The sequence below is a fragment of the Apteryx rowi genome, unplaced genomic scaffold (assembly GCF_003343035.1).
Source record: "Apteryx rowi isolate R43461 unplaced genomic scaffold, aptRow1 scaffold_24, whole genome shotgun sequence".
In the NCBI taxonomy this organism is placed as follows: domain Eukaryota; kingdom Metazoa; phylum Chordata; class Aves; order Apterygiformes; family Apterygidae; genus Apteryx; species Apteryx rowi.
In genome coordinates this window covers 1,564,294-1,575,850 of record NW_020448752.1, presented here as the reverse complement: position 1 = coordinate 1,575,850, position 11,557 = coordinate 1,564,294, and the positions used below count along the sequence as shown (strand labels likewise).

The 11,557-nt window shown below is 62.5% G+C and overlaps 3 protein-coding genes across 4 annotated transcripts in view; 2 read left to right on the top strand and 1 right to left on the bottom strand.

Annotated features, from left to right (window-relative positions):
* Positions 1-3: 3 nt before the first annotated feature.
* Positions 4-6,211, bottom strand: LOC112966290 (factor VIII intron 22 protein-like; the record flags this gene model as incomplete). The annotated part of the gene is made up of 2 exons (XM_026066270.1): positions 6,123-6,211; positions 4-433 (listed from the first exon to the last, which is right to left on the bottom strand). Coding segments are annotated over exons 1-2 (519 nt in total), but the record flags the coding sequence as incomplete, so codon positions are not given.
* On the top strand, positions 4,348-9,377 carry LOC112966271 (probable G-protein coupled receptor 34). Of its 2 annotated transcripts, none has more exons than XM_026066219.1 (2): positions 4,348-4,395; positions 7,074-9,377. In XM_026066219.1, the coding sequence occupies exon 2, from the start codon at positions 7,088-7,090 to the stop codon at positions 8,102-8,104; it is 1,017 nt and encodes a 338-aa protein (XP_025922004.1). In that variant the 5' UTR covers positions 4,348-4,395; positions 7,074-7,087; the 3' UTR covers positions 8,105-9,377. The 2 variants fall into 2 exon arrangements, with proteins under 2 accessions (XP_025922004.1, XP_025922003.1); XM_026066218.1 differs by lacking the exon at positions 4,348-4,395 and adding an exon at positions 6,311-6,398.
* A 190-nt stretch (positions 9,378-9,567) lies between these two features.
* Positions 9,568-11,557, top strand: part of DKC1 (dyskerin pseudouridine synthase 1) — a 15,558-nt gene continuing 13,568 nt past the window's right edge. The window contains exons 1-2 of the mRNA XM_026066269.1: positions 9,568-9,689; positions 11,125-11,533. Coding sequence (XP_025922054.1) covers positions 9,568-9,689; positions 11,125-11,533 — 531 coding nt within the window. The remainder of the gene's footprint in view (positions 9,690-11,124; positions 11,534-11,557) is intronic.

The following is an 11,557-nucleotide window of genomic DNA, read 5'->3' as shown; positions in this document are numbered from 1 at the left end:
CCCCCGCTCCAGGTGCAGGCGGGCGGCGAAGGCGCCGCAGCTCTGCGCCGCCGCCACGTGCTCGCCGAAGCCGCCGCGCAGCGCCAGGCGCTGCCGCAGGTCGCGCTCCTGGCGCAGGAAGAGCCGCGCCGCCTCGGCCAGCGCCGCCGCCTCGGCGGGCCCGTGGAAGAGGCTCTGCGCGCAGCGCGCCACGGCCAGCTGGCACCAGGCCGCGTAGGGCAGGCTCTCCTGGGCGCGCAGCTCCCGCGCCAGCGCCGCGAACTGCTCCGCCGCCTCCGCCACGTTCGGCTTCCGCAGGAACCGCCGCCGCAGCTTGGCCGACACCAGCCGGTACCGCGACAGGAAGTCCCCGTCCCCGCCGCCGCCGCCGCGGCCAATGGGCGCCGGGTGCCGGAGCACGTGGGCGGCGCGGGGGGCCAATGGGCGCCGGCTCCTGAGGCACGTGGGAGTCGCGGGGGGCCAATGGGCGCCGGGTGTCCGGGTCACGTGGCCGACGTGGCGCGGCGTGGCCAATGGGCGCCGAGTGTCCGGGTCACGTGGCCGACGTGGCGGAGCCAATGGGCGCCGGCTGCCGGGGCACGGCGGGAGGCGGCCGGATAGGGGCGGGACGGGGCGCGGCCTCCCCTACGCCCCGCCCCAAGGGGGCGGGACCAGGCGAGTGCTGCGAGTCCTCCTCCTAGCAACGGGCCGCCGGGGGGGACACGGGGCTGCGGGTGGCGGCGGCGGCTGCGCTGGGCCCTGCCGGGGTCGGTCCCGGTTCTGGTCCCGGTCCCGGTGCTGATAACAACATAGCGAGAGGTGGGGGTGGGGGGGGCGCCCGCTTCCCCCTCCGGAGCGAGCGGGGAGCAGCCCTCGCTTTCCTCGGGCGCGCGGGTGTCGAGGCCTCCCGGCGCCGTGCAGGTGCTTCACAGCCGGGCTCCGAGTTCGGTTCACGTAACAAACACTCTGCAGCTATAAGAAAAACCCGCCCTGACCTGTTCTCCTAGCTCACGRTTGTACCGCAGAGCTGGCGAGGGGAACTGCAAGGTGAGGGGCAGCGTAACTCATCGCTTTGTGACTCTYGACAAAAAATCCCCCGAGCTAACGATGTCGCTGCGGCTCGACAATGTTCGGCCTCCTCCTGCAAGCGCCGGCTCGCGGCAGGCGCAGGGACCGCAAACCCRGCGGCGCCTCGCCGTGCCGCGAGACGGACTGCGAGCGGAAGCTGCGCGGCGCGCTCGCTCTAATCACGGCYGCAAATATCTGTCCCTCGGGACTAAAGACCGTGTTGCTTCTCCCACCACCACCGACCCCTCTGCTCTGCTGAACACCTTTTTCTCTCGAGCCGACCAAACCTATGGTCTGCTCCAAGCCAACGTCCCGGCCTTGCCTGAGCTGAAACCTTGCGGCTGCTGTTCCAGCCCCACAAGAGGACTCGCAGGCACAGCCCAGCTGCCGCGGTCCCGGCTYTATCAGCTGGTCTGAAAGAGGATGTCCCAGCCCCGCAAACCTTGCCTCACTTCTCTCTTTGGGCTCTCGTGGCTACCACAGGCGAAAACAGCAACCAAGAGTTCCCTCCCAGCGGGCACCTTCTTAGGCTCTTTCCAAAGCCAGGTCCCTCCAGAAGGGCCGGGCAAGAACTGCGAGGAACAAAACTGCTTGCATGTGTTTTATGCATATGTGAGTGTGTGTGTATAAATATACCTATGTGTACGTTTAAAAGTGGCTGACAGCAGCTAGCTGATATTGTGGAAATGCACTTTCGAACTTCCACGCCAGTCTCAGGTTGCAGTTATTTCTGTACTTGCTGGTTGGCGGCTCTGGTTAGACTTTTCTAACGTAATTACTCAGCAGGATCTGGAGGTGAAGCTGATGCAGCACAAGACACCAGGACCAGACGGAGAAACGAAGTTTGGCAGCCCATGATTTCCACTGTCCAGGCTTTGGGATTTCCAGAGCTGGAACAAACCACTCTCCCTTACTCATTTCTTGTCCGTGCTTTCCAGCGTAACTGCGTTTTCTCACGGTAGCAGGGAGCAGCACTGTGTGATGCCTCCCCTGGCAGGTCCCGGGCCGGGGGACGGTGTCGGGGCCGCAGGGTGCTGAGGAGCCCAGTCCAGCCCCGGCAAGCTGAGTGGGAAAGGGGGCACCCACGCAGGGGACACCCCAGCCCTCGCTGGACGGGCCCGGGGCGTCGTCCCCCCAAGGAAGCCGTCCCCCGCGTGGGACGTGGGACAGGGCCTGGGAGGGCTCGCGGGGGGGAGGCAGCCTGCGCTGCTGACACGGCAGCGCTCGCGGGCTTCCTGCGCGAGTCCCCTCCAAGCGGCAAACGTACAGATAAGTACGAGTACGGTTCTCTCTGCGCCCCGCACAAACGGTCGCTTGACCTGCTTTTGAGCTGTTCTAAAAATAACGGGATCAAAAGCCTCTCGCAGGGGAGGCTGCGCAGTGGGAGGCAGGAGGGGTAGATCAGAGATACCTTATTTTTCAGGGCAGCTTAATTCTGACTTCTCAATGTTCGCATCCCAAGCTGCGTGCACATCTCACGAGCAGCGGAGGCACCCCCATCGCGGGTGACGGGACCCTCTGGGGTCCCATCCTGGCACGCAGGAAGCTCCTGTGYCGGGAGAAACCCATGTGGACCAACCCTAACGTAGCTCTGCCACACTTTTCTGTGCTGAGCGCCCTGCCCAAGCCCCGGGTTCGGCCCTGAAGGGCTAAATCGCTCGGATTGCTCCTCTCTGCGCTGCCTAATCTCTGCTTTATTTAACTTTTTGCTCTGCCTTTGCCACAGCTGGTGCTTAGGAGGRRAAGCTGAGCGCTCAGGGTAAGAGCYGCCRATGTCCCGCAGGGGATGCGACRCCCGCCAAGGGCAGAGGGGGCTGAGGGGTGGCACAAGCCACAGGGGACGGGTGACGGCGGCCCCCCGGCAGGCTGCAGWGGGCAGAGGCGAGGGGCGCGCGAAGGGCAGGGAGATGGGGCTGGGAGGCGCTCGGGTGAGGTGCCAAGGGCTCAGCGGGAGGAGGACGGCACGCGCCGTCCCGGAGCGTCCTGGAGCCCAGCCGGGGGGTCCCAGCTCGCCTGCGGGACCCGCAGCCCCAGCCGGCGCTTCGGCCGCGCGAGGGTTTTCTCGTGCCGAGAGCTCTGGAGGCGCCGGACTGCGAAGGGCTCCCGGGAGGCAGGAGGGGACGCCAGCCCGCTCCGTGCCCTGCCCCACCGCGGCAGTGCCCACGACCGTGAGCCCTCCGCGGCTCTGCCCCGGCTTTGCTCAGCGACCTCAGCTCCCGGGGCCGCCGTTTCCCGGGTTGYGGAGCAGAGCTGGCAGCGCTGAGGGCGCTGCCCCGTCTCGGGCCAAGCGGTCCGTACCGCTCCATTTGCTGGATCCGGCTGCTGCGGCCAGTGGAGGAGAACGGTTTACGAAATAATTTCTCCTTTCCACTGCCATCACCTTTGCATTCCTCCCCTGCCCACCGCGGCAATTTGCATCTGCGTGGGCGAACGTCACGGTGCTTTGCGAGCTAAATCCGGTAACACGGAAACTCTCCGCAGAACAATCTGCTCCATTCTTGGGGCTTTCGTCCTTTCGGCGTCTGGGATGAGGGCTCGGGGCCACCCCAAGTGTCCCCTCTGACTTGACATGTCCCCTGGCAGCTTTTGGCCAACAGGCTCGGGGCAGACGGCGCCGGGGATGCGCTTTGAGCAGGGCTGACGCCGGCTCTGTTGGGCCAGCGTGGGGGCAGGCCAGGGATCTCTGGGAAAAGCTGCAATTTCAAGGAGATTCTGTTGCATTCTCCATTGCTTCCCACTCCGCAGGACAGGACGAAAACTGGGGGTAACTGCCCTSCTCCTTGCAGCGTAAATCCAGGCGCGCAGCGGTGGGGCGGCTGCATCTGGTGGGATACCACCAGGCCCATCTCCCTGCGGGCTGAGCGCTCCCCGGGTGCCAGGCGTCCCCGCGGCTCGCGAGGGTGGTGGGTGCTGGGCGCACTGCGGCGCGGGGCCCTTTCCCAGACGCCGGCTCCGGCTGGGAGCCGAGCCGTTCTGGAGCGAAGGAGCCGAGCTAGGGAGAGCTGTGCTGCAGCCCGCGGTGCCTTCGAAAGGAGCCGCCCGGGCGAAGCCACGCGCAGCGTTTCCAGCCGTCCCGCAGCCGGCGTGCGAAGCCTGCTCCCGGTCTCCTCTCCGCGCTGCCGCCACCGCAGGTGTGCCTGGGAGCGCTGCCAAACCTGCGCCAGGATGTGCCCCTGCAAGGTGCACTTGCCTTGCCGGGAAGGGAAAAAACAAACAAGCCCCGCGTGGGAGGAGCACGGAGACCGGTGAGGACACACGTCGTCGTCACCAGCCACCGGCTTATAGGGGCCCCGGCAAGAGCAGGAACCTCTATTACGGCAGGCGAAGGAGCAGAGCAGAGGTGCTGAGGTAGGTGACTCCGGGTGGCTTTTCTTCTCGCTATGAGTCACTGGGAAGCGTTCGTCATCTGTGCAAGCGTGGGGGGAAGAGGGCTCGGGGGGCTCTTGCAGCCAGCTAGCAGTCACGCAGGAGCYGCAGGTGTGCGAAAAGCACGGGCTGGGGCTGGGCAGGGAGAAGGAGGCAGGGACGGGCAGGCACATCTGCCACCGCGCAGGGGCACTGCGCACACAGCCGCGCTCGGGCACAGCCGGACTCGCCAGGAGAGCGTGTCCGCCGGTCGGCTCCTGGCGTGCCGCGGCCGTGCAGGTGCGCACGAAGCGCGTGCATCGGTGCACAGCCTCCCAGCTGCGTGCAGTGGTCACGCTGCCACGCAGCCCCTCACACGGCATCCGCACCGGCACACGCCGGGATGACACACGCCGCTCRGCGCACGCTTGTATGACGAGCGCGGCTCCGCGCGCACCCGGTGGTTGGCGCCTACCCTTGCCGAGGTCTGAGCTCCCCCAGGGAGCAGGCGCCGCGGCGGGTACGTGGCAGTGGCACACCGACGCCCCGGGGATCCAGGTGGGCGGCCACAAGGTCCCTGCTGGCAACACCCCTGTGCAGCAAACCAGAAATCCTGCGTTGAATTTGAGGCATTTGATCCACAGTGGTTTTAAAGCACTGGGACTCAGGAGCACCTGGTGTGCCTGAGGCTAGCGGCGCCCTGCCGCCAGTGCCGGGGACGTGCGCGCAGGGAGAAGGGCGTTAGAGAAGCTGCAGCAGGTGGAAGGAAGTTGGAGGTTTCTGCAGCTGCGGGTCACTCGGCATCACAGAGAGCAGGAGAGGGAGCGAAGGGCGAGGGGCTGGGAAGGAGCCAGGCCAGCAGCCCCCGGCCAGGGGAAGCGCGAGCTCGCGTGCCCGGGAGGAGCTGTGCTCACGGGGAGGTCGCTGCCGAAGCCGTGGGCGCTGGGGCAGGGCGTCCCCCCGCGCGACCCGACCGGGCTGTGCCAGCAACGGCCGCAGCGGGGCCGTCGGCGACTTGCCCCGTGGCAGCGAGAGCTCAGACCCTGCCTGCCCCYGCGGGCGCCGGAGCCCTGCGGCACCGCGGATGGAAAAGCGGTTGTGGGGAAAGTTCCTGAGAACAGGGCTGGAACCACAGCCGGGCACACAGCGCACGCATGCCTGCGCCGTGCCCTCCTCCAGCCCCTGAGTCACAGCTCCTCGGAGCTGCGAGACACGGCCAGGCCGTGCGGCACCAGCGCTGCCCGCGCACCCTCCCGCGCGGTCCAGCTGCCAGCCTCGGCGAGGGCACCAGCCCACCGGAGCCGGAGGGGATCGGATCAGATGGGAAAGGCGAGCTCGGAGGGACAGGCGTGCGCGCAGCCCTTCTCGCTTCACGGGAGAGGGGCTGGTGGACGGACGAGCACGCGGAGCGYGGCGCGTTCGTGCACACGCACGGTATTGGAGGTACGCGCTCCCTCCTCCGTGCTCAGCCCGTGCCAGCCCCACGTGAACGCAGCGGAGCTGGCTTTCACCCGCCCAGCTGGGGCAGCGGGAAGAGCCTTGCCGCGGCAGGCAGAGCGCTGCGCGGCGGCTCCTGCGGTTGCCTTGCAGAGAGCCCTGGCTGTGCACTGAGCCGGGCAGCTTAGAGCTGGCTCAGCCGGGCCCACGGCACAGCACAGGCTCGGGAAGGGGGAGAGCAGGGTTGGTGGCAGCTAGTGCATACAGTCACACTGATGTTAGCCCCAAGATACCTCCCAGTGGTACTGGTCTTCTGGGGAACACCTTGGTGGGTCTGGCTGGAGCCTCTTTGTCCTGGTGATGGTGATCCTGCATCCTGCATTGCGCGAGGAGCACGCACCTGGGATYACTGCGGGAGAAGGGATGTGCCCAAAGGAGAAAGCCGGGCAGGGGACRGGGAAGAGCCTGGTGAAGGAGGCCCTGCTTCTCCAGTGAACCCAAGTGTCTGAGAAGAGCAGAGTGGAAATGAAAGAACAGCCAGGCATGGGCTTGMTTTCCCAGCCTCAAAGGTGATGGTACGGAGCGCTGATAGATCTGGTTATCATCCCTCAACAAGGTCAAGATATCCRTAATTCTCTCCCTGCACAGAGCCTGAATTCATTTGCTATACCCAGAGAGCTCAGGTACAACCAAAAGGTGGTTTTCCCCTCCTGAGGAACTCCAGATTTTGCTACTGATGGGGCTGTGCTTATCTAGTACGCAGCAGACAACTCCTACCAGTCTAGTCTGACATCCTTCCTTAACAGCTGGTAGCACAGAACAGCATGAAAGAAGACAGGAGAAAAGTCGGTCACCGCAGCTGGGACGGGAGAGCGCTGCCTGCCTCCTGGACCAGCCTGCTGAGGGACAGGGGCCTATTTTCTCTCCGGTGCTTAACACACAGATTCTTTGTAGACGTTCTCCTACAGGTGTGAACCACATGGGAGAGAAGTCAGTGCCAGTTCCTGGCCCAAAGCCAGCGTGTCAACCTGTACAGACTAGTGCTTTTAGGTCCCCAGGGTGGTTTTCYGCATACTAGCCATGCTGGTGGCCTTTGTATAAAAGTTTGTGGGACTGCAAGGTTGTGTCTGTAGTGACTTGGGGCACCCAGGTACCACCCAGGTGTATCATAAAAAGAATGATGCTCGTGTGGAGCCAGTCTGTGCAAATGTCAATTCTAACACCCTCTGCGTTTCTCTTTGCAGATCCTTGGCTCTAGATGATGGACTCTTTAAGCACTCCCTTTCCTGCTAGCGAGGTCACGGAACACAGACRAAGCAATTCCTACTGTCAGATCCAAGATGGGTTCCTGTCTGTGACGCTCCCTGTGATGTACTCCCTTATCTTCGTCATCGGGCTGCTCAGCAACTCCCTCGCGCTCTGGGTGTTCTCATGCAGCATGCAGCGGAAGACCTCCATCACCGTGTACATGAGGAACCTGGCTCTGTCTGACCTGTTGCTCTCCCTCTGCCTGCCCTTCCGCATAGCTTATCAAAACAAGAGTGACCCCCAGATCTTCTGCAACATTGTCGGGGCCTTCTTCTATCTCAACATGTACGTCAGCATCACGTTTCTCAGCCTGATCAGCCTGGACCGCTACCTGAAGATCATCCGGCCCCTCCAAAAGTTTAAGATTCACACTGTGTCCTGTAGCACCATGGCCTCTGCGGTGGTTTGGTTGGTGCACTCAGCTTTCATGCTACCTTTCTTTTTTGAGACAAAAGGAAAAGGACCCTGTGACCATAAATGCTTCCACTTCAGGAGCAAAAGCACTGTAGCAGCAGCCTTTAACATGGTTGCAGTAGCCACTTTCTTTATCCTGCTGCTGCTCTTCCTCTACTTCTACAGCAAGATATTTGCCAAGCTCCATAGAGTCTCTTCAATGAATGCTCAGCAGCTGAACAAGAGGATTAGCATGAAAGCCATCACCAAGACCTTCGTAGTCCTGATCATCTTCATCGTATGCTTCACCCCCTATCACGTTGTCCGTATTCCTTACGTCCTCGCGCAAGTGGGGGTCATTTCTAGTCTGCCATGGCAGCAGGGTCTCCATCTCGCTAACGAGCTTGTGCTCTGCATCTCAGCCCTCAACAGCTGCCTTGACCCGGTGATCTTCTTTTTCCTGTCTAGCAGCTTCCGGAGGGCTGTGGTCTGCACCATCCAGGGCAAGCTGAAGAGAGCTCTCCTGAGGAACCAGGGAGGGCTGAGCTACAGCAGATCGGTGACCGAAGCCTAGGCCTTCCAGTGGGTGCCAAGGTCTCGGGCATGGGACGTTCTCATCAAGGATTTGCTCTGACTGCTGGTATTTACCAGATGAGACTTGCCAGGAGGATGGAGGAAGAAACTGGAACCTTTTCACGTTTCTTCCACTGGCACCGTCAGGGCTAGAGCTACCCATGGGGGTAAATGAAGAGGAAAAGAATAGCTGAGGCCTCACTCTTCCATACCAGCTTTGCGCACACAGCTGAAGAGATTATTTCCTAGGAAAAATGAAGGCTGGGTGTGCCACAGGAGAAACAACCTTGGCCTAGGACCTCCACCCAGCCTAGGGAAGAGCAGGGACAGAGCCCAGGACAGAGAAAGGCTGCTTTGATGGGAGGAAGAGGAGTGAAGGGAAGAACAGGAATGGGAATCCGCTGTGAATCTTGTCTAAGTGCCACATTGCCTCCACACCAGAGAAAGCACAAAATGGGAAAAGGAGAAGATGAAGTGCAGAAGAATTGGGAAAAGGGGAGGGAGAAGCTTTTCAGAGCATTACCGGGGAGCAGATGAATATTTTGCTCCATGATGGAGCTCAGAGATGTGCACTGCTGGGCTCGGAAGACAGGCACATGAGGAAACGTTACAACTCCTGCAACCCCAAACTAAGACAACGCACACTTTTTTTCTCATGTTTTTACTGCAGTCCTTGTAACACTGTGTCAGCCTCCCTTTTCTGTGTATTCAAACAGGCGACTCTGGGCTTCCGTTAGTGGTTTTTCTTTGCCCATTTCACTGGCGTGTTCACACGGGACTGGCAGCTTCCTCGCCTGGCCACTGCACAGCACTCGTTTCGGGCTTGGGCCATGCCAGGAACGTTGCTCCAGCAGGGGTCCATCGGCCAAAGGGGATGAACCACAGAAGCGCCTAAGGCTCGTGTGAGTCCTGTGGACCTCAAGAATGAGATGCTGACTTTGATGTCCCCAGCTCAAGCACTGTTATTACGCACTGACTCGAAATGGAGCCTGCAAGGGATAAGGAAGTTTTTGGCCTTTATTATTCTTCATTGCCCATCCTCTTCCCAAAGAATAGGATATTTCCCTGCTCGGATTTTTTTTTCCCTTTCATATGCTCACATCTCATCTGTTCACTCATTTTTAGAAGACTGCAGGCTTGGAGAAGCAGACTGATTCACACATCAGGCAAGCAAAGCCTGGGCAATTAGGACTGGGGAGGATTTTCATTCAGACTGTGAACTGTTTTAGTAAAATTCAAACACCTGAGGAATACGTGGGAGAATAAAATGTTTTGTTAAAGACTGAATCCTCTGATCTTTCCAGTCAAGGTCTGAGTAACCCCAAATCTCACTTTAGCTCTGTTACAAAGGAGGACCTGAAACTCAGGGGAGGACACGACTCGCTCTCCTCTGTCACTGGTGCTAATAAACACACTGAGAGCAAGGGAGAGGGGTACGTTTCCTTTTAATGGGGGTGGGGGGAAATGCTGAAAGCCAAGCTCTTCCTGTGGAAAGCTGCAATTAAAGGTTACAAGGCTGTTCTCTTCCAATCAGCACTAGCAAAAGTCAGAGTGCGGTTCAGAAGCCTCAGCATCGCAACACCAGAGTACGTGCGTGCGCTGCGCAGCTTGAGGGAAACTCCTTAACCTCTTGCAGTCAAGTTTCCACCTGATAAAGCGGCGTCCCTCGACATCTTCCCGCCAGAGAAAAGTCAGAGCAGCACAGAGAGCGTAAATCCTCACTTCAGTCCAGCGCTGCACCTGCCCCGCGTGCTGCGCCCGGGAGCAGAGGGGCACGCGGCACCGGCGCAGGTTTCCCTGGCTGGGGGGAAAAAGTGCGGTGAGAGGAGCCGGGGCCTCGTGATGCTCGTGGCGGGTCTCGGGGGGAGGCGGAGGCGGGAGGGCTGGCAGCAAAGCAGACGGAAAGAGAAAGCCACAGGGTCGAAGGGGCTGATGCTCACTTCTGAGAAGCCGGTGCCCCGTACCATATCCTGTTTCCTTTACGGTCAAGGCAAGCGGCTCGGCACGAAGCGATCGGCAGCCTCAGGGCCGTTCGCCCTTCACGCCGTTCCCGACGGTGCCTCCCAAAAGGGGAGTATGGTGGACGATCTCCTTTCTCCCCAGGCCGAAGCGGCACGTTCCCCCCCCCCCCCCCCCCCCGGCGATGCGCTAGGGGACAGCAGCCGAGCTTCGGCATTGCCGCCCCAGTGCCGTGTCTCCCGGGAACATGGGGCTGCGCTGGGGCCTGGAGCCGCCATCCTACCAAGCACCCCCTCCCCAAAACTGAGGTTTTTAAACCCACACTTGCACAGGACTGAATGAGGAGAAACTGGAGCCGATACAGTGACGTGAGGAAGAGGAGGGCATCTAAAAGGAGGCTCCGCTTATAAGATCAGCGGGTCCTTGCTGAGCCTCTAGAAGGCCAAAACCTTCTCTTCCGAGCGTGGGACATGACCAGGACAGACCTTCATGCCCAGGCAGATCCAGCGGAATTGCAGAAGGAAATTCCATTGTGTGTTAAATTTAAAAAAAAAGCGCAGCCCCTTCGTGCACCTCCCCAGCGGCAGGTGCGTGACCCCAGGGCCCCCTGGAGCGAGACCCCCTCAGCACAACCGCTCCCTAAAAAGTCGCTCTGGCCTTTCCCCGCTGCTGCTGCTGACCCCACCCCCACCTCTCGCTATGTTGTTATCAGCACCGGGACCGGGACCGGGACCAGAACCGGGACCGACCCCGGCAGGGCCCAGCGCAGCCGCCGCCGCCACCCGCAGCCCCGTGTCCCCCCCGGCGGCCCGTTGCTAGGAGGAGGACTCGCAGCACTCGCCTGGTCCCGCCCCCTTGGGGCGGGGCGTAGGGGAGGCCGCGCCCCGTCCCGCCCCTATCCGGCCGCCTCCCGCCGTGCCCCGGCAGCCGGCGCCCATTGGCTCCGCCACGTCGGCCACGTGACCCGGACACTCGGCGCCCATTGGCCACGCCGCGCCACGTCGGCCACGTGACCCGGACACCCGGCGCCCATTGGCCCCCCGCGACTCCCACGTGCCTCAGGAGCCGGCGCCCATTGGCCCCCCGCGCCGCCCACGTGCTCCGGCACCCGGCGCCCATTGGCCGCGGCGGCGGCGGCGGGGACGGGGACTTCCTGTCGCGGTACCGGCTGGTGTCGGCCAAGCTGCGGCGGCGGTTCCTGCGGAAGCCGAACGTGGCGGAGGCGGCGGAGCAGTTCGCGGCGCTGGCGCGGGAGCTGCGCGCCCAGGAGAGCCTGCCCTACGCGGCCTGGTGCCAGCTGGCCGTGGCGCGCTGCGCGCAGAGCCTCTTCCACGGGCCCGCCGAGGCGGCGGCGCTGGCCGAGGCGGCGCGGCTCTTCCTGCGCCAGGAGCGCGACCTGCGGCAGCGCCTGGCGCTGCGCGGCGGCTTCGGCGAGCACGTGGCGGCGGCGCAGAGCTGCGGCGCCTTCGCCGCCCGCCTGCACCTGGAGCGGGGG